Below are 22,245 nucleotides of genomic sequence, written 5' to 3'. Positions count from 1 at the left end.
GTGTTTTGTTTCGATATTTACAATGGATTCTTGCATGTACATGTTACATGTATACAGCAAACTAGACAAACTAAATTAGCTAGTTTCAACATTGTCACATCACAAATAAGCAAATGACCAGTCCAGTATATTTTATCATAGATGAATTTACATCCACATTATTTTATTTAAAAACCAACATTTTCGAGTAGGCAACTTACTATTTTCCAGTAGAGTTCGTTCAATAACTAGGCATTAAATACTACTTCTACGCTATAGCGGGTATAGTTATAACCCAAAAAGCTAAATCTTACATAACGTTATCATAACGTAACGTTGTTGTGCTTTTGGAAAATTATTTTGGTTTGAATGTTGATGTTCGACATTCAGACAGATAAGCAAAAAGCACAGTATGGCTAAATATACCTTGGAGATTGTTTTGAGGCTTTTAAAAGACGATTTTGACAACCACGGTGTTTTATTTTCCATTGTTGGCGCTGGTTGTAATATATCAGCAAATCAAATTAAAATCTCTTAACAAGTTAACCAGGGTTGCCAGACTATGAAAAGGTTTTAAGGCCAAAATAATACAAAAAAAGGCCAAATGAATATTTACCCATTTGTATTCAACATAAAGGGGTAAAATATAATAATAAGTAAATATAGTACACTGACACCAGCTACAAATTTAAATTACTGTCAATTTCTAGTTTTTGTGCAAGCTTGAAGTCAACTAGAATAACCACAATAATAAAAATTGTGCTTTTTAAATGTAGCCTATATATTAAATAGGTTAGGTTAAAATAATAGAACTAGATAACTAAACCTGCATCTACATAGTTCTAATATTTATTATTATGGTTGTTATCCTAGTTAAATTACAAAAAAAAGGAAAATAAAAAAATGCGGTGGGAATTATCTTAGTAGGCAATATCTTAGCAAGGTCCAACAGGAAAGAGTCCTTGTGTTGAACAGAGCTGAACACTTTTATAAGAACGCCAAATATGAAAGCAATCGATATTAAAATCTCATCAATGAATCAAGCTAAGTTCATCATTGTATTTAGGACTATGTGAATAGCCTATTACCACCCTTAATTAATATACTTGTTACAAACGAGATTCTTTTGTGAAAAACCAAAAAGGATTTCTCGCACTGTTGGTGTGTCCAAGAAGATGATACGGACACTGCTAGCCAACAAAAGATTATTTTGTAACAAGTCTATGATCTTTAATGTTATTTACTCATTACAAAGCATCACAATAACGGCAATTTAAAAGGTATTGCTCAGCAACTAAATTTTTAAAAGCGTATAGATTAAAAAGTGAAGACGTTGCGTTTCTGTATACCAAGTTTTGAGAGTTGACACTATAATTCTAAAATGATGTCTATAATATTCATATTTATCGATATTTTATTACTTTTAGTGGATTTAAAATTAAAAACAGCCAAATTTAAGGCCAAATCTAGAAAACGGCCAAATGAGTAATTTCTAAGGCCAACCGACTCTAAAAAAAACAAAAAAGGCCAATCTGGCAACCCTGAAGTTAACTCAGGTGTTTATGTCATGCATGAATAAACGCTAAAATTTTTCATGCGTATCACGATAGTTTATTGCAATTTGCAAATAACTATCAGCTAAGTTGGCCGTCACAAACACGTTAGAACTTAGATGTGTTACTAAAAAAAGAGTCACCCGATCCGTTAGAAATCAGTGCATTTCTAAGCAAAAAGGTCTACGACAATCAGGGCATCCAATGGCAGAAAAGTCTAGACTTTTAGACCTTGAGGTCCTGGCAATGCACTGATTTGGACCTTTAGGTAAACTCCCGGCGTAGATTAATTAAAAATATTCATTAAAAGTTCAGAAAAGATAACAAAAAGTATGAGATAGGATTAATAACACTTGACCCACCTAAACCCTAACGCTAACCCGAATCCTAACCCAAATAATGTGCGTTATTTTAATAATTCTTTAAATGCTGGGGAAAAAAGCCCAAACTCGGATGGGCATAAGATTGTTTCTCGTCAATTGCATTTAAGATTATTACGTCACAAATTGAGGTATTGGGGCCTGAAGCGTTATAATTATTAAATTATCGCACATTATTTGGGTTAGGGCGCTGGTTAGCGTTTGGGTTTGGTTGGGTCAAGTATTGTTAAACTTAATCTTCTTATGCACATTTGTTAATGCAAATTAGTGCATTGTCCAAGACCTAAAAGTCGGACTTTTTGATCCTTTGAATGCACTGATTGTCGTATACCTTTTTGCTTAGAACTGCACTGATTTCTGACGGATCGGGTGAACGCTTACAAACCAAATCTGCATAGGGCTCACAATCAGTGCATTGTCCAAGACCTCAAGGTCTAAAAGTCTAGACTTTTCTGCCTTAGGATGCGCTGATTGTCATAGACCTTTTTGCTTAGATATGCACTGATTTCTGACGGATCGGGTGAAAGAGTTGTATTCATCTTAGCTACTGTTTCATGAATTCATAATATTAAATCAATAACTCACTTTGCATTGATGTGTATTGCAGATTATATTTGACCAAACCCCTCAGTTTTGAATGACTCAAGTTAGTTTATTTATTCAGTTATACTGGAATAAAAAAAAAAAAAAATCGCAGTATGTAATAAATAAGTAACAACTGCCTATAAATCTAGTTGATAATTGATTTGTTTATGTTTTTTAAACCTTTATAGGCAATTTAGTATGGACCTGTCTGGATAGTATGCAAGATCTCAAGGGTGCACCTGGGGTGCCTTCGATTTCTAGGGTGCAGATATGTTCTGCTAAAGAAAATAGCTGGTTCTCACTTCTCTTGACATACTTTACATAATTGTTTTGCATGGTGTGCATACCTTTGAAGTATTGTACACAGTTGGAAAGTAAGGTCGAGGGGGATAAATCCCCTGTGCAGTTTCGGGCTCAGCGGCGGTCATAGCCACGTATTTCGTGTAAAATGCGGTCAGCCGCGAAAAATTGCTTAAACCCACAAAAAAAAATACATCAGATTACCAAGTTAGAAATTTGTGTTGTATATATATCTTATCCAATATAATTCATATTAAATTATAATTTTCCAGCCTTAATCTAGAACAAGGGTCAGCAACCTACGGCCCGCCGGCCTGCCAGTGAAATTCATCCGGCCCGCCGCCTCTTTGGAAAACTAGATACGAGTCCATTTCATATACTTTTTGACAATTTTAACTACATTAGTGCGCTTCGCACGAATGATCCTTATACTTCCCGTTTGTTTAGTTTTGATGCTGTCTTTTAAACTATAGGTTAACGCTTCTTTACAGTTGCGGCGTGAAAGCCTGACAGACAAGGACGGCGCGGACAAACGGAAAACGTATTCAAAAATATTGCACATATATTTTTTTACATTTTACTTTTGTCAGCAATGTAATAAAAACATGTAAGAAATTTAAAGGAAATGCCAGTATACTAAAAATTCACAGTGGATTTTGTGCGGCCCGCAAAGACCTTCTGAGGTTGTTTTTGGCCCGCGACTAGAAAAAGGTTATCGACCCCTGACCTCGAAGTTGTGATGTCAATGTTGCAGAAACTCTTTTAAAATCAATTTTTCAAGTTAAATTAATTTTATTCGACAAATGGCTGCTGAGGTGGAGGTTGTAGAAGTTGCTGCGGCCAATGCATTCCTGCCCAACCTCACTATTAGTGTAGAGAAGGATGAAGATGATCTGAAAGAAGTCAAGGATGACGAAATGGAAGAGGAGGAGTCAGAAAAGACAGAAGGCAACTTGGGAAGTGATGGCGAGTGTGGAAGCAAGTCAGAAGTTAAAGTCAAACTGGATAAGTTTCCAAGAAAAGTACATATTGTTTGTTAAAATATATTGTTTACTTAAAAGTTAAAAATTTTCAATGCAGAATTGGGAAGTCAAATAAAATTAATCAATAAACATAATTTAGGAAATTAATTTTAATATTTTTAATTCTTGGTTTTCCTTATACTATTTGATCATTGCAAATGGTTGGTGACTGGTTTACAACTATACTGCATCTTTTGTAATTGGCAAAGCTCATAAGATAGTTAATCTATTTTCTTGCTATCTCTTCTTTAGTAAATGTACCAAATAGGGTTTTTACAACTATTTTTAGAAACTGTATGAAAACAAGAAACTTGCTGGCCTAGGCCTATCCTTCGAAGAAGCTAAAAAGAAGCGAAATGAGCGAGCCAAGAGGTTTCAGTCTCCACTTGTCCAGGATAACGACCAAGAAGAAGAAGAGGACCTAACTCTTCTAACAGAACAAGCTGAGCATCTTCTGTGTGAAATTGAGGAATACAATAAAAATATGCCTGGTAAGTTAAAACTCTTAAAGTTATAGTCAGGGTTGCAATCGACATGGACCCAAAAATAAGGACAACCGAAAAATTAGATTAGCATTTAAAAACTTTTAACTTTTTTGGACATGCAAGTTTATCAAGGTTTGTTGTTTGTTTTTCCGTCTAATCCTGTTTATGTTGCTTAAAGAACGCTATTTTAAAAGTCCGACACATAACGCGGCGAAATGTGGCGATGAAAAAGTGGATCGCGATTAAAGTGTTGGTCACCGCAGCTTATAGCTTTACTTATTTAATCGAAGTGTTGACTGCAATGCACCCATTTCCCCATTACCAACCACTTTGCAATAAACGCTACCCGTGCCGCTAATCTTCTGTAGCCTACACAGCAGTAACCTTGTTCGGCTGTTTACTGCACCCATGTCGTCAGCTGCTGTATCCTGGTAGAGCACCAAAACTGCTGTACCACTGCCCTACTTATCTCACCACTTAGAAGTACCTTTTTATTTGTGATGTCATAAAATCTCGGCGCAAAAGCATAATTTTAGAATATTATTCAAACCGGTTACCACAGGAAACGATCGAAGTTCTGTAGTTGTTGAAAATAAGACAAAATAAGGACCTAAGTCGAAAATAAGGACATTTCTTATAAATAAGGACATTCAAGTTTTCTAAGACCTGGCCCTTCAAAATAAGGACAAATCTTATAAATAAGGACGGTATGGCAACCCTGGTTATAGTTATTATCTATTGCCACCTAGTTGAATGGAAATATTTTTAATTTTGTTTCCTGTTATCATGCATTACACATAATTATATATATATGTAGAATGTTATCTTACTTGAATTACTCTGGTTTGAATTGCAGATGACAAAAGTGATGAAAAAATAAGAAAAGATTGCTTGCATTTGTTCGGAGTAAACAGCATGAGTACTGATGAAATATTTACGTAAGATTTCTTCAAAGTTAATATGTTTAATATGTAACATATAAGTCTAAAAATTCAGGTACTTGTATGACACATTCATTATTGTGTCATGTTTTAAACAACATTTATTAAACATACAGTATCAGTTTGTCTAAAAAGTCCAGACTCATAAAAGTATTAACGATGCCAATACAGGGTTGCGAGTGCAAATCGCTCTGGGTGAGTTTGATTGATACCCACTAGCCCTACCGGTGAGCTTTGGCCAGAAATTTAATTTTTTCATGTAGGACAACTTTTGTTACGTTTTGTATTGTATTTAAAAATATTTTAACTGTTTTTTATCTTCATTTAAAGGTTATTACATGGGAGTCATGCGCGTCTTGTTTTTACTAAAAAAACATTTTCATAGCTGTTTGTCTCTGACTTGATAAAGTTTTGAATTGAGCCAAAAAAATAACAAATTGGCTTTTCCCGGGTATTTAGCAAAACACCAAAATAGGTCGTAACATGACATGGAGACACAAATGCAGGTTTAAATAAAACAATGGGTTGTTCAAATCAACCTTATCCTAGACATGTCAAAATTTGACAAAAAGCAGGTTTTAAAATACAGCTTTTATTTTTTTTATGTCAAACCTAAGGTTAAAAAAAATCATCCCAATAATTACCATTTACTAATGTAGGTACTTTGGTAAGATGGATCCAACACACATAGAGTGGATTAATGATGAATCATGCAATGTTGTTTGGAAAGAAGATAAACTTGCAGCACTTGCACTATTGCAAATTTCAGAACCAGTAAAACCAGTGCTGCCAACAAAGGGTATTTTTTTATTTTCTGCCTCTATGTCCAACACTGTTTTTTTGTAAATAAGATTGTGCATCCAGATATGGCAAAAGTACTTTGCCAAGCCAGGTAGCCACAAAGTCTTACAATCTTTCGTTGTCCTTGAATTGATTTCTAGATTAGAGAGTCCTTAAAAATCCCTTATGTTTTTGTCTCATTATGTTTTCAGTCTTTAAATAGTCTTTAAATTTATTTTATGTTAAATTGAAGTTATGTGTTTTTAAAGTTCAGTTTACCAGCAAAATTGTATTCATAACACTTCAGGTGATTAAACTTTGGGTTGCTGAAAAACCCTAATTGTTTTTTTCCAATGTTTATTTTCGTTTTTTCCAAACGTTTTTCATAAAAATGTTTGGCAACCCTATACAACAGTTAATAAACATGTTTGTTAAACAGCATTTTGTGTTGCAAACTTAATACCATGGCATATAAAAGTGCAAATAGTTCTATTTATTGCTCTGTAAACAAATAACTGTAAAACAAGTAACTTTAGAAAATATTCTGTGTCCATTTAAAACTGCATGACTGTACAGCTGTACTCTCGCCGGATATTGTTTCTTTCACCTAAACATAGCTTTTATATTAATTAGGTCGGTAAAATTTTCTTTTTTGGGTAAGATTCACATTTATAATCTTCGCCATAAGTTAAGAGACTGAGCCATTTGTAGTAAGTACTACTTACTTACTAAGTAGTATTGCATATAAGTGCTATAACAACACGGTGCAGTTAACCCATGTATGATAATTGTACCGCCAAAACACAATTAAAGTGATATACAGATTTGTGTATTGTGTATTTTACAAGATGTTATACCATTATGTTATACTGCAATAAATCTATGGGAATGTGACACACAGTAGTGTTTTGTTTTTTATAATTTGTTTGTTCAACATACTATTTGTTTTGTGCTATTTAGATAACGTACAAGAGAACGAAACTTCAGATTTGAATGATGATTTGGATTTAGGTAACATTTTTTTATTTGCTTTCATATCACTCTTTGAATTGTTATCCAGCAGCTAATTATGCAACTTGTACTTTAAAGACATCAATATGGACATTGAGGAGGAAGAGAAACAGGAAACCATGGATCAGGCAGAAATTGTTTGTTGCTAAATTGATTTAATATAAGTCATTTATATATTATGTAAATACCTATAGCTACTTCCTTGCATTTAACTTTAAGAATAAACCAAAAGTCCTTAATGTTTATTTTGTAAAAGTCTGCAAATAAAGAACCCTTTGTTTTAAAACCGTACTTATTACATCATTACCATAATATGTTATATACCTAATGTAATAACAATGATACCAATAAAGAATAAAAAATCTTATTTTGGATTCATTTATTTTACTTTTCCTTAAATTTTCATATCTGTCATAAGTTGAATCTCATTGCAGAAGAAAAGCACTTCACAACTGACATCTGATGATAAAGGGTGTAATCCTCTTCGCCAGTGCATAGAACCATTTATGATTGCTGAAAAGAAGCAATTTTTGCAAGTTCGATATGCTCGTATTAATGACCGAAAAGTACTTGGTGCAGCTCGAAAGAGCAAGTATTACATGAAATATGGCAACCCACATTATGGAGGCAATAAAGGTTTATTTAGTGGATCATACAGAAAACGGTAAGTTGCCTGGGAGAAAGAAGATATGGGTAAAAGTAAAAATAAGTATAATAGTTTGTTTTGGCACCAGTTGAAAACAGGGTGTCCTAATTAGACAATTTATCTGTCTGGCCCTCATTTTCTGCTACTCTGTAGAAGTTTTGGCACTTGCATTGCGTACTGCGTATAAAAATATAAAAGGTATATTTAATAACGAGCCAGGCTACTAATGTTCACCATTTATCGGGTCTGCAATATTTTTCATTTAACCGAAAGTGCATATCTTAACGTATTTGCAAAGGTACCAAATGCGCAAAGCAATGACTGAGCTAAAAGAAATGAATGTATGGACATCGTATGGCGAAGAGAATAAAAGTGGCAGCAATGACACCAAGACTATTGAGGGAAGACACCACAAAACCAAAATGCAGAAGTCCGAGATTGAAAAAGACGATGAAACGTTGATGAAATCGTCAGGTAAATGTCGTTTTAGTATAGACCGGCTGTAGTTCTATTCCCGGATTGTTTGTTTGCCCCTGTTTAGGGTTGGCGCTTGGCAATTGGTTGGATTAGAAATAGGGGTAGGGTTCGGGGAGTTAGTGATGATTTTGGTGTGGTCTTTGGGGCTAGATAAAAGGTTGTATGGGTCTATCTGGCCAAGTCTTATTGGACGGGGTTGGGACTTATTCCGATTTTTACGTTATGTAACGACTATTTGGTATTCCGACATTGACGTTGTTCGAATTTCGGTCTTGTAGAAGGATAAATCATTATGGAGTTATTTATTCTCATAATAAAAGGGTTAGGAAGACATTTTGACTTTTGCTCTATGTATAATTTTTTAATTCCGTCATACTATATGTATGTAGCAATCTTGAAGCATCGAGAAAATACACTTTTTAAAATATTTTTGTTTGGCGCTGAAGTAATTTACTAATCTGCATATTTCGAAGTAGTTGTTTCTCTGCAAAACGTGTCGTGTCTATATCGCAGCTAAAGACTTGGATGGTGCAATACCAGCATATTCGTCAGATGAGGACACAGAACGGGAATATAACTCGATGGCTGCTGACAAAATTTCCAAGGAACTAAAATCTATCAGGTGACAATTTCGCTTTCTACTTTATTATTAAATTTAAAATTGCAGTTAATTTTTGTTTGAAACCTTAATATTTTACGATTTTGATTTTACGCGTCACATTACTTGTTGTGTTACAGTTAACCTTAAAGTATCGGATCAGGCAATTCCAGAATGCGTACAACCGATAGGATATGTAGTACCAATTAAGGACAGCGGGTTCATTTAATTTAATGTTGCTACTTACGCCTTTCTTTTGCAGGTCAATGAGCCACAACAGGCCTGGCGACGTGACCGTTACCACCATGATAAGTGACGTGAGAAAACGACTGGGCAAACGAAAATACGACCGAAACAACGACAGGTGAGGCAAGGAAAACAAAATAGAGGTTGTGGACTGTGCAATGTAAGATCGTTTTTTAGACTCTACAAGTAGGCCTCTAACAAATAGTTTGGAATGGCAAATCCCAATAAAAGAGCAACAAAGCCTGAAACTGTTAAAATTGCTAGTAAGTGAGCGAATAATTATTGTGACTATTGGCTTGCCTTCTTAGGTGTTGCCTAAACAGTTTTCTTGGTGTTATATTTAAACTATTTCGTTTCATATTGTTCTATTAATAACATAGTATTTACGGACAGCGTTAGTGGTCAATGCACAAATATCATGTTCAGTTCAAAGCATTAATACAAAAAATCTACACGGACATTTATTAATCGCATCTGTTATTAATTATGTTCTTCTTTATTTACAAAAACGTTTTTTTTTTTCGAAGATCGGGTGGAAGGGATGTACTGGAAAAACTTCCCACGGACCTCCGGAACCGGCTCGGACGCAAGAGGGGAGAAAATAAATCGTCACGTGACGAAGACAGCAACCGCTCCCCGTTGATAACGTCATCATCGCGCAAAATTGCCCGCTACAGTCCCCCGCCGTGGGAATGAAACCGAAAGTTCAATTTCAACTCTTTAGTTGCGTTTTTGGATAATTGCGATTTTTATGTGCTGTGAATCGCGAGTGGGTCTGTCATGGATTGGGGTCACTGGAAGTAAAATGTTTAGAATTTTCCGTTGCAAAGCGCTTAAACTGCCTATCTGTCTTTAAAAATGCGCTGATTGAGCAATACGGGAAGCGCTATGCAAAACACGAAGAATCCTTTAAAACCCTCATTGTTATATTTTAGACGTTTTTACTTTTTAATAAATTTCTCCGTAAGTCGTTTCTGGGTGGCTGTTAAGACAATAGAATAAGTATCCTGCACGAAGAAGCAATATACCTACACATAAGCAATGTTGTTTGAACTCTTTTATTAACTTTAAACAAATGAAATTTCGTTGATAAAAGTAGTAAATTATAATGATTTAAAAGAAAATTGTTTTACAACCACACGATAATAGTAAATGTTACCTTTTCTGTTTTATTTATCAAGAAATGTGATAAACGTACGATTAACGACAAATAATAAAATAACGTATAACGTTTATCATATTAAGATAACCTATAGAAAACAAATAGTAAAAATTTGTAATGCACTATCCCAAGTAAAAATGTCAATTTAGAGCAAGCGAATGGCAATCTTACACTACAGCTTTTAATGAAATATCAAATACTACTAATAAACGATCATGTCAATTGTACATGGTAGAGTCCTAGATATTACCTCAACAAAAATTACCTAAACAAGCACACACTTTGAACAACATACTTCATTTTTTTGGTAAAAATAGCACACATTGTAAAAAAAGTGGTACAGCAAACCACTATACTAAATAAATTCATTAATATTTAATTTCGTTTTTTACCATTTATAGGGATTTTGTTGCTTTGTTCTTAGCCTTAATTTTCTTACTTTAAAGTTTTATTTTTGGTTTAGATCAGTCATTTAGTGTTATTGTTTTACGGTACGTACAGCATATGAGGCAAAATATATAGATATTTTTTATTTCGGTTCGACACAAAATCGTCAGATAATATATTGCAGAAATTTTTTACCACATGTTTTTCTAAATGGTTGAACTGTACAGATACACTATGCGTTTTTTCACAATGTAATGTTCGATACAACAAAAATGACAAAATAGTCGAATTCTCTGCAAAACCACAAAACTACACTCGTTTAGGCGTCAAATTATATGATACGCAACAATTCAAAAAATAAGTGCAAGACAACAAAATATTTCGACCAATTTAAACTTGACAGTAAACAAAGCAAAAAATCGAGGCTATAATAAGAAAAATGTAATGTGAGTATAATAATTAAACCAGTCTGCGACATTTTTTATGAAGCTTCATCAAAAGTCAAATATATACATTGCAGTGAATTCTTTTTATTCCTACAAGAAACTCGGATTGGCACCGTAAGGTAAAAATGTAAAACAAAAATGTCAATAGATTACACTGTAAAGCTGATTGTTTTGTGATTTTTGCTAGTGCATGAAAAATGAAAAAAAGTAAATGACCGTTACAGATGCCACAGTTCAAAAGGTGAAAGGACCGGCACGCGAAAAAGCAAAGGGTACAAAAGTTTGTTCGTTACGATCTTGCATTAAACGGGTGGATGAGTAGCTTCACTTGATTTTGCAATAAACTGCGTAAATTATGCGACGGTTGTTACAACTGCATTGGGATTGTACAGGAAAGCAGCGGATTATCCAGCAGCTGGTATATAACACTATACGAGTGGTACCTAAAGAAAAAAACAAAAACTACGGCAGATATGCTGATCTTCAGCAACATGTGTCTCCAAACTGCGTTTGACGGGAAAATAGGTTTAAAAAAATACTGTCAATATTTGCGTAATAAGGCGATCACAAAAACCAAAAAAATATTTGTTAGGATACTAAACATTCAGCTTACAAAAAATCAGTTAGTTAACCAGAAGTTAATTTGATAATTCAGATTTACCACATAAGGGGTTAACTACTAACCAATATTGTTAAAGCAAAAGTAGAAATAATGTGCAACCTAACAGTGACGAGTGATTTTGCCAAAGTTTTAAATTTCGTCATCCGAAGCATCTTCGTCTTCAATAAGGGTATAGTGGTTACCCTTCACATTGGAAGTATTTTCACGCAAATTTCCCTTGAATAGGTTAGGAAACTTGCGCACCAGGACTATATGTAAAAAACAAACTATTTTTTAAAAAAGAAAAGGCAATACCGTTTAGTAAAGACCTATTAATTATATTTAGCGGTAATCGACAAACTCAAACAAACAAATCATTAAAATGTTAGGCCTGGAGAGAGGTGTTTTTGTTCGGCACACATTTAGGCTATAAAACTTTTTTAAATTCAGTGTTATTAAAACATATTCTAAAACGTTTCGATTGGAGTTTTAAACAACCTCAATTTAAATCTTAGCGGATTTGTGTTTTAAAGTTTTCGAAAAACTTTACACAACAATAAATTCCCTAAACTTTTGTGCGTTCAGCTTTACACAGTCGAAGCAAAAGTTGGGTGTCTGTGTTAGTAAACGTTTTAGAAACCCTGCGTGACTTAAAACTAACTTTAAAAGACATTGGGTATAAGAAAGAATGTAATGATCAAAATAACTAACCAATAACAATAAATATATTTGATATCAGTAAACCTATAAAGACACGGCCATGTTGTTTCTTTTACTGGTTTTACGTATTCACAAAGAAAATCTCGACATACGACAAAGAGAGTAATAAAATTAGGCGCATCCGGGCTACTTTATTGTCGAAGATATCAAAATCGTTATTTTTGTGGCGCAGTTGTTATTGTGACACGCGAATGTAACATTAATGAAGAAGAGCGAAACTTTTCGATAAACAGCGTAGGCATTTCTTTTAGAGTTGATTTTCGTGAATGCCAAGAAATTTAAAGAACACCGTAGCTATTTCATCTTATTATGTAAAACAACACTGGTTGCCTCAGCACACTACACGCATGTTTTTAACAGAGGCCGTTTCAGTCCCTTCAAACACTTTAAAACACAGTGATTGCAGGCACTAACCTTTCACGCTGGTCGTGCCGTGAGCCTCTCCGTCGTGCCACAGCTTGGCTGACTCGCTTTTAGGCTTGCGCCAAAGTTTGGTGTAACATACGGCGGCCAAAAGGACTGCAAAAAGAAACGCAAGGGAACCGACCGCCCAAAACACCTCGTTCGTTCTGCGTGATAAGGTTGTTTTGAAAAGGTAATAATTATACAATTGATTGGATTTTGCAAAATAAGTGAGTTGGTCGGAATCCCTTTGGAAGACAATGCAGGTGTTACAAATATACTAAAATATTACCTAAAAAATTAAAACCGTAAAACCTACAGATCGAATTCCTGTACAAACGCTTGCCTAAATCAGTCAGTCTACGAAAGATTTTCGTTTCAAGCATGGTAAGGCTAAAAATGTACAATGCGACGAGGTTCGAACTCACGGCCTCGGGGATAAACGAGCCGTCGCCTTTCCACGGAGTATAAATGGTCCTAGAATGGCCCACCTCATAGGTTTGAACCTTAGCGCAGTGTTGATTCTTTAGCCTTGTCATATTTTTGTGAAAAAATTCTTGGTAGCGCGACGGATTTCCGTAGGCCTGTCCATAGGAATCCCTGTGACTATTATTACTTTTACCTATATGCTAAATCAGTCTCATAAGAGATAACAGTGGCGCAACCAGAAATAATTAAACGGTTTTGCCAAGGAACCAGAAAGCGCGCGTCTATTTTTCAGAGGTGACGTCACGAAATTGCTTCATAAAACCATAAAACAGGTAACCAGATCCTGCCAATACATCCAAACTAGGAGGACAATTTATCTAGGAGCATATAGGTATACTCCGATACGCGATATTTGAGGCAAAAAATCCTGCGGTCCCATCCGATGTTAAATTACGTCATTATTATATCAAAACAACCAAACTTGACCAAAATAAATAGCACAATTGATATCATTTTTGGGCTGTTAGGCCAAAGTGTCTTATTGCGTAGGAAATTCTCTTTGTCTTTAACGTTTTATGTACTATCATTTTTAAGCAATGGCCTTAGAACAGGGTTTCCCAAACTGTGGTCCGCGACGACTGCAGAGGTGATCCGTGGCGATAAGACAAGCAATTAAAAAGTCACACATATACGTTGTGCAGTACGTACCCTTTCAAAGATAATTGCTGCAGTTATTCACAACCTTATGATTTCGAAAGCTTTTGCTATCCAGTATCGTAAATGTTACTTGTTGTACCATCGTTGTAGTCAAAAAGTTGCTTCTAGTATTCTTCGTCTATGACGTAATAATATATTCTAATCGCCATTCGGAATTTGCCTTTTTTTTGAGATTATTCCAACCGTTTGCTTACGCAAAAGTTAGTGAAACGAAGATAAGTGAGTAAAAAGTTTGTTGCTGAGATGAGAAACGAAGTTGAGTTATAGGATAATTTAGTTGTGTGATTAGTTGTTAAGTGCAGTAACTTAACTTTAATTGTATTGCGGTCCGCGAAAACACAGAATTACAAATAGTGGTCCGTGGTTCAAAAAAGTTTGGGAAACCCTGCCTTAGAACACTATGTTGCATCTCGAAAAACGGTAATGCCCAAAATCAGAGGCACCGATCTGATCTTATCGCAAGATTCCAGTTTGTTTAATCTATCGAAATTTTAGTTTACATGTTTCTATTTAGTTTACAGCAATGTTTTATTATTTCCAATGGCAATATTATATAGTCAAAGTAGTAAGGGTGGTACAACAATATTTTTTTTTTTAAGCGGAATAAATAAATAAGGTTAACAAAACGTGACAAAAGCATTGGTTTTCGCACGTTAAACCAGCTAACAATTGTTGCGCACCTGGGTAGTGTGATGCATGCACAATTGCACATGCATATGACCAATAGTTACCATTACCAACTGGACCAAAAGAAACTTTAATAATCGGTGTAACTATATTTACAAGAGATAAGCGGATTACAATAATTTTATTACCTTTTAAATGCCTTTTAGTTTTTGTGTTTTGAATTGCAAACTATATTATTATTCAAAAGATTTAGGTGGCAAGCAATTTTGTAATGTGTTACCTTGGTGTGGCAGTGGGTTTTGTGTGAGCTTTTGTGGACTTGGTTGTCGTGGGGTGTTGAAACAAATCTGGAGACTTCGATCCGCTACTAACATCCTGTAGAAACGTTGTATTAGTTACCAACTTACACCAAATAGCACCATACGTAATAGATGGTAATTGGTCAATTACATATTGTTCATGCTGCATTAAAACGAATTCCAGTTTCATTTAACAAGCTTGTTGCACAAGTATTGGTCCTGTGGAGTATACGAATGTCGTAAAACTTTTGTAATATGTGAATGTCATACAATCTATACAACAAATAGAACTTTTGTTCAAAAAAAAACATTTAAAAACAATCAGAATAATACAGTTGCTAGAACACCAACAGTACACCAACACATCCACATGCATTGCATAATCATAATTAAGCACCATAATGAAACAAAACTATGTTATTACGAAGTGTGTAGTAGAAACAAATTATGAAAAGCTTGTGTGCCTTACATTTTACAAAGAAACCTTGTTTATTTTGATCACTTTGTTTTAACAAAAAATAATTGTTTAGTAAGGTATCTGGATTAAAGGAAAGCAAAAATCTACTTATCTTGCAAAAGTACAACAATGTTACTCAAGATGTGAAATTAATGCAGGTCGTTAATGTTTAAAAGTGTAACTGCAGCTTTATTATGCATAGATATATTAGATTGATTATTATTTTGTTAAATCACTAGTGTTTTTAGAAAAATAAATTTAGTACATTGGCTGCAGAACATGTTTGTGTCACAGTTGTTCCCTAACATTTCTTGGAAGTCGGACAGTGGGGTCTATGAATTTAAGGGTTTTTAAAAACAGTATACATTTCATCAGGTCGAATAAAAAAGATTTTAGTGTTTCAGGCAGGAAGAACAGAGTCTTGCTCTAAATATATATTGTACACACAAAGTAAAACTAAAAACAAGAATAAAATATATTACAATTTTCCTCAATAAAATAAGCAACTCTGTATGCAAGTTTAGACTGGTGAGTTTGGACTGATAAGCTCAATAAAAAATAGGGAAACTATAAGAACAAAAATCATGATTTGGGTAGCATATGCTTGCCCCATGCGCATAGCGCACTTACTGCAGCTTTTGGATTGTACTTTGACTGCTCTTCTGTTGTTACTGTTTTTAAAACAGAATTATCCGCAACCGTGGTGGTGGTGCTTTGAACTGTGATGCCCGTTGTGGTATTAACAGGTGTGGCAACAGTTGTAATGGATACTGTTGTTGTAGTTGTACTGGTCTACATGATAAGCTAATGAACCATACAATCTCCAAAATCACATTTCATTTGATCACGTTTAAAGTATTTCTGATAATACTACCCTAAACCGTGGGTAAACCTAATATGGTTGCTACCAACTTTACAAGGAATATAAAACGTTTTGTATATTATGACCATAGGCGCCGAACGTGGGTGTGCAGGGCGTTTTCAGACGCCCTAGATTTCTCGTAGAGCGTCAAAACGCCCTGGAATTCAACCAAGTTTTCAATAAATGTGCAAATTAATTTCTTTAGAACAGTCTTAGTTAACCAAGAACAGTCTTAGTTAAAGTTATTCAAATTTTCCCGTATTACCACAAATAGACACAAGGCCATACAATCTCCCAAACTATGTTTTTATGTTTTAAGCAAATTTTTTTCCAAATTATTGTTACGATTTGCCCATTTCAAAGAAACTTTGCACTGTCTAGAAAATAACGCCCTAAAATTTTGAAAGTTCGGCGCCTATGATTATGACGCAAATATTTTTTAGTGATGACAAATTATATTTTATCTGAAGTTACCGCTTACGTACATCCAAACCAAATGTTATTTTTGAGCATCATTTAAATCAACCTTGCTTGTTTTTAACTATCACTGAAGCACATGATTTCCAGTGCAAGTCAAATTAATCTAATAAAATAGAACACAATAAATATCACTTTTTGGGACTGATATCAATTTCTAATTTTTTTTATATAATATATATAATAATAACTAAAATATGGTCAAAATTGTAATTAATTAATAATTAAATTCAAATTACTCTTCAGTTTATCTACCTATATTTGTTAAACACTTACTTTAAATTTTAACCTGGCATGATGCTAAACCAAACTTTTGTTTTGCAACAAAAATAAAAAATTGGTTTATTTTTCAGGAAAACCTGGATGATATTTTTTGAACGGCGGAAACCACGGCCAAAATTTAGCTATACCAATATATTAGTAGAAGCATATATCTCTACTGGTAAATATAGGTATAACTATTCTAGTAAAGTTTGAATTTTTTTGCAAGTTGTACATATTGGCAAGTTGTACATACCCGACTTCTAAGGCTACAAAAAAAACATGGTTCAACTTAAAAAAAAGCTGTATAATTCACACCGAAGTACCAGATTTTAACAGAAGAAATCAACCTATAAATCTATTACCTCATCAATGTCTGGACAAAATTGAGATTGGCCTTCTCTTGGTCTTTCTGAAATTTTCAAGAGACTGTGATTGTAATGTCCTTGTCCATAAACAGATACCTCAGGGCTCTTATTAAGGTTTTTACGGATCCAGGCCCTTATTTCATTTCCATCAATTTTAGATGACATCTTGTACACACATCCATAGGTGATGACAGCAAAAGGCTGTAAAGAAAATAGAGATGTGAAATTCAGGTGACTCTATTTTTAAAAACATACAGTTTCTCGGATAATTAATTAATAAATTATACTAAACTAGATTTGGTAGTAACCTTAGTGATTTAGTCGAACAAATTCTGCATTGAAAATGTCTTTCTTTAATTTTAATTTGTAAAAAAACAGTGAAAACACAACCTTAAGTAATAAAAACTTAAATTAGAAAACGTAAAGTATCTCAAGTTTACTGCAATGAAATGATATGTTTTAAAGCTAATGGTGTACATACATATTCTTTAGTAAGATGTGGGTATGCAGTAAGAAGATATTTCCAAGTGCAGCTTACTGCCAGTTGTCTTAGTTGTTCCACAAGATCATTTGGTGCACATGGATGATACATAAATACAACTCCACCATGCTACCATCAAAGTAAATCATTAGTGCTCATGGGGCAATACTTTTTATCCAGTTAACTAAATGTTGAGATATATAGTTGCTGAAAAACATTGTTTTAATAAATTTGACAAATACTACCTCAAGGTTATGCACATAACGGCCAGGTGGAACATAAGGTATTCGCCATATGCTGCCCAAACAGTCCGATGAGGTCCGCTACAACAAAGAAATGTTTCATTAATTTTTCTTATCAACAATATAGCATGTGTGAAATTTACATTCACATATATATCTTGATTTATAACTGTATATTGCTGCTGATGAGGTTTAACACAACTGTGCTGCTTTAGACCAGAGTAACAGGGTTCAGCATGTTGTGCGAAGTGGCATATCCAGTGGGGAAGGGGTCTAAATCAAACACTGACCAAAACGCAGGAGTTTTTTTCTGTTTGGGATTTCTTTATTCGCTCAAGCTAGCTGATCGGTAAGTTTGTATTCAACACATTGACAACACTAAATCAACCAGCCTTGCAACAAATGTTGAGTTACATGCAGTTAATTGTGTCCCTGCCTGTTCGCTGTCTGCACTAGTATCCAGTGGTGGTGTAACAACGGTAATTTTTACCTAACACAGATTCTTTTAAAAAGTGGTCTAACTGTGAATGTCACACAGAATTTAAAGTTGGGGTTCCCAACCTTTTTACGATCGCGTACCACTTGGACGCTTTGTACTGCCACGCGTACCACTTCTTGCAGAACAACTAATTTGACCCAAGCATATTTTTACCTTACAACTAGCATTTTGTAGATTTAGCTATAAAACAGTAGTTCATCAATCAAGAACAATCATTTGACATAATTAACGCCCACTGTCCCACAGCGTTGCAGCCTACAGCTTTTCAAAACAACTGTGCTTCTTGTTGACAATTCACTTGACCTGTGTTTTGAAGATCGCAATAATACGAAACAACAGGGATGGTTACGTAACAATGAATAGGCTTCCGGAGATATTTTTGCAAACAAAAGCAGATAAACAAAATACAAATTGTGAATTCAGGTTTTTGTGAAAAAAGGAAGCTACTCGCGTACCACTTGAAAACCCTTCACTAGTGGTACGCGTACCACAGCTTGGGAACCCCTGATTTAGAGTATCCATTGTTGGGTAATGGTAGATATCTCAAAATTATTCTCAACAAGCATATTTTATAACCACTTGATAAGTGTGCATTGACGCAATCTATTTTTCCTCAACAGCATCTTGGATTTTAGCGGTGGCACACAGCTTTGCGCACATGTTGCAATAATCATGGCATACTAACAATCAGAAAAATATGTTTGTTTTGTATTGCCAAGTGGCTAAAGGCGTGTTTGTAATTTAGCATATATATTCCCTAATAGTGGAATTATGAGTGCACTACAATAAATCACACATATTTCACGTTCTTGGTTTAGGTTTCCAACTAAAGTTAACGATTGCACGATAAGCTGGCACTTGGCGTTATTACCATCATACTAAAAATAGGGGAGTTCCCCTAAAAAAATCAGGACCACCCATTTTGGATTTCTGGATACGCCACTGGTGTGTGAAAGCTTGTGAAATGGGAGTTAACAGTGTCCCTTGATTTTTATTAATGTGTGTGAACTATTACTAACACTAGATCGGAAGTAATTTCATATTTCAACACAATGGTACATCAATAAAATCAACACAAATTAAAAAATAATACAAATTACCTTAAATTGCTACTAAATAGTATTAAAATAATTTTAACCTTTACCAACCTGTTAGGTATAATACCTTCTGTATAAAATTGGTCGATTTCATCGTTAATACACTGATGAAATGTCTGCTCAAATGTAAAACATATTAAGTTTCATACACAGTTCTACGAGGTTTATAAATATTTAATAAGCAAAGTTTGAAAAGTAATGAAAGAAATAATGTAATTACCACAAGAGGTGGTAGACATTGTTTGGTTGGTGTAATTTCCAAAATGTCACTTATATTCCATTTTCTAGTTTCCATACATTTCCAGTCACTCTCACCATGTAGATCAATTTCTATGCCAGTCTATTGTGGAGAAAATAAATTGTATTTCTGTTCTCGGTACCCCGTCAAATTAAACAAAAACCATGGCTGCCGAGTTTGGGGCGCTTAGGGTGCTCCAAGAACCCCTAAAAAAACTTAAATTTTGAAGTGCAAGACTAGTAATTAAGCAAAATATGTGCCTAGCAAAGTGGGTTAATAAAAACGTTTATAGTTATATATATCATATAAAGAATGTTATTCGTTGAACAAAACCGATTCCCTAAAATGCGATCACAACTTGTTTTCGTATTTATCAAGCAATGTATTAAATACGAAAAGTTGAATATATCTTACTCCGCATATGTGTGTCTATGACTACAACAGCGTCTATAACTTCAATTTGCTCAAATTTAAGGTTTGAAGAGTGTTACATGTATTTTTGCTTGTTCAAACATTTCTGACCCCGTTTTCAAGTTCTCAAATATGTTTGCACTGGGCCATTTAGCAAGTATAAAGTAAACCATCGGAAAGTACAACGATTCATAAAACAATAGTCAAATGCATTACACGAAACTTAGGCTAGTGAGGGTTTTGCTTTGGTATATTTTAATAATAATTGGATAATCTGTAGAAAGCAAAATAATAATTCAATTGTCTGTAGAAACGTATTGGGGTTTAAGTGCACTTAGGTCAAGTCATTGACTTTTAAAGTAATTTCAACACTTTAGTTTTGTGTAGTGATCTTGCCAACACTAACGACATAAAACATTCAAATCAGTTAACAGTACCTTGCCATCATCACATATAGGTCGTGGAGTATTGTTTGGCGGCAAGGTTGGTTTATCTTCATCCAAACCATTCGGGGATTCCTCATGTCGCTTTGTTATGCTTGACGTCGACAAATGGGCGATGAACAATGTTATAATTAACGATTTAAACAAGAACATAATTCCTTGTGCTGTGGAACAAATAAAACCTTTAACAAAATACCTTATGACAGTGTTATTTGGGATACTTACCCCTTGTTCTTGGTCTTTCCTTCGTCCACCTAACCAAGTAACAAGTCTAACTTATTAGTGGCCTTTCTGCAAAATAGTCCATAAAATGATAAATGACGTCTAATTTACGTCACTGATGATTACTCATGCATGACTGCTATAAAAATGAGCACTGGGTAAACTACTGATTAAGTTTTGTGAATCAGGCAGTCGATCAAAAAAAACTCGTTTATAAGAGAGTACAAGATTATCAAAGTCAGTTATTTAAATTTTTCGCTGTGAATTCAAATTTAAATTGAGGTCGTATCGTATCATCGTCAGATCAAATACAGTTCTGAATAAGTTAAAAATAGGACCAACATCTAAATTATTTTTAAAACTTTATTCCACTTTCCCCTAATCTATAGCTGTATTATTTTCCTATTCAACTAAACTATAGCCATATTAGATTTCTTAACTTCGCGGCCAAGCAGCAATAAATATTGGTAGGGAGAGCTATTAGTGCGCAATCATTTTAAGACTATTGGAGGTTGCTAGAAGTCAACAATGCTCCTTCGAACTGTTTTTTGGATTTCCATAAGACTGCAGTGTCTTTAAAGAACTGAGTTAACACATTATAGCAGTTGCGTAAAAAAGGACTTTTTTAACGTCATTTTTGATCTATGGTCCGAGAGTAGAGCCCCGTTATTGCACGCAGCCCGAAATATTGGACGCCATGTTCACAAAGGCAGTGTACTGGCTGATTCTTTAGCGTCGCACTCCAAGCGAACTATTTTTTAGCCATTTTGAAAATGTTACCAATAAAATAATTTATTCATCCAATCAAAATCTCCTGAAAAAGACCTTGCGTTCAACAATCGGTGAAACTAGATTGAATGGATCTGCCTCGTTTACTTTTTCCCCGCGACTTTTTTAAATTAAATTACCGCACAACAAAAAATAGACAAATAAACATCATGTGGTGGACTACGTAGGCGTATTTTTTATTGCCATTTCCCCCCTACAAACGACCCCAGATGCATCACTTTCCGAACCCTAACTTAGTTGATTGCATCATTAGATTCGGTGAGTCTGCAATGGCTTTTCGGTGTACAAAGCATTTAATTGAGTACCTATGGTGCTACATAGAGTTTAATCAAGTGTCGCGAAACTGGTCTTTGGTGGTCAATTCAACGTACCGGTTTATATTAGACAATAATAGTCCATTTTGACTGGTGGTGTGCTTCAGCCATTGATTGAAACAGAGTACTGTAGCCTAATAGTGATGACATAAACACGACTTCTGCGTCACACGTAAGAAAAAAACCCTTTGAAAATATGAAATGATTTTATCCGTGACCGGTTTGCGACGGCGTTTGCTTAAGATGTGCGACTTTCCCACATAGAAAGAGACTAATTTTTTCTGTCTGGGA

The 22,245-nt window shown here is 34.5% G+C and overlaps 1 protein-coding gene and 1 pseudogene across 3 annotated transcripts; one reads left to right on the top strand and one right to left on the bottom strand.

Moving 5' to 3' along the window:
- The first annotated feature begins 3,560 nt into the window (after positions 1-3,560).
- LOC146140433 (uncharacterized) lies at positions 3,561-9,974 on the top strand. Of its 2 annotated transcripts, none has more exons than XM_083391112.1 (11): positions 3,561-3,819; positions 4,109-4,310; positions 5,161-5,242; positions 5,905-6,044; positions 6,986-7,036; positions 7,115-7,164; positions 7,471-7,700; positions 7,981-8,156; positions 8,673-8,781; positions 9,020-9,121; positions 9,531-9,974. In XM_083391112.1, exons 1-11 carry the CDS (start codon positions 3,601-3,603, stop codon positions 9,697-9,699), a joined length of 1,530 nt encoding a protein of 509 aa, XP_083247238.1. In that variant the 5' UTR covers positions 3,561-3,600; the 3' UTR covers positions 9,700-9,974. The 2 variants fall into 2 exon arrangements, with proteins under 2 accessions (XP_083247238.1, XP_083247237.1); XM_083391111.1 differs by having other exon boundaries at positions 7,115-7,173.
- Positions 9,975-10,137: 163 nt separating this feature from the next.
- On the bottom strand, positions 10,138-20,941 carry LOC146140432 (uncharacterized; annotated as a pseudogene). Its single transcript, XR_014501278.1, has 11 exons — positions 20,855-20,941; positions 20,624-20,793; positions 19,761-19,877; positions 19,589-19,656; positions 17,945-18,022; positions 17,700-17,828; positions 17,216-17,419; positions 15,881-16,042; positions 14,775-14,869; positions 12,734-12,888; positions 10,138-11,868 (listed from the first exon to the last, which is right to left on the bottom strand). The product of XR_014501278.1 is annotated as an uncharacterized LOC146140432 (transcript).
- Between the last annotated feature and the right edge of the window lie 1,304 nt (positions 20,942-22,245).

Source organism: Ascidiella aspersa, chromosome 6 (genome assembly GCF_963924565.1).
Source record: "Ascidiella aspersa chromosome 6, kaAscAspe10.2, whole genome shotgun sequence".
In the NCBI taxonomy this organism is placed as follows: Eukaryota; Metazoa; Chordata; class Ascidiacea; order Phlebobranchia; family Ascidiidae; genus Ascidiella; species Ascidiella aspersa.
This window is presented reverse-complemented; position numbering and strand designations above follow the sequence as displayed.

Coding starts and splice junctions, on each gene's coding strand:
- LOC146140433 (XM_083391111.1), top strand. CDS start 3,601: ATGGCTGCTGAGGTGGAGGTTGTAGAAGTTGCTGCGGCCAATGCATTC. Junction 8,157..8,672: donor AACGTTGATGAAATCGTCAG/GTAAATGTCGTT, acceptor TCTATATCGCAG/CTAAAGACTTGGATGGTGCA. Junction 9,122..9,530: donor TACGACCGAAACAACGACAG/GTGAGGCAAGGA, acceptor TTTTTTTCGAAG/ATCGGGTGGAAGGGATGTAC.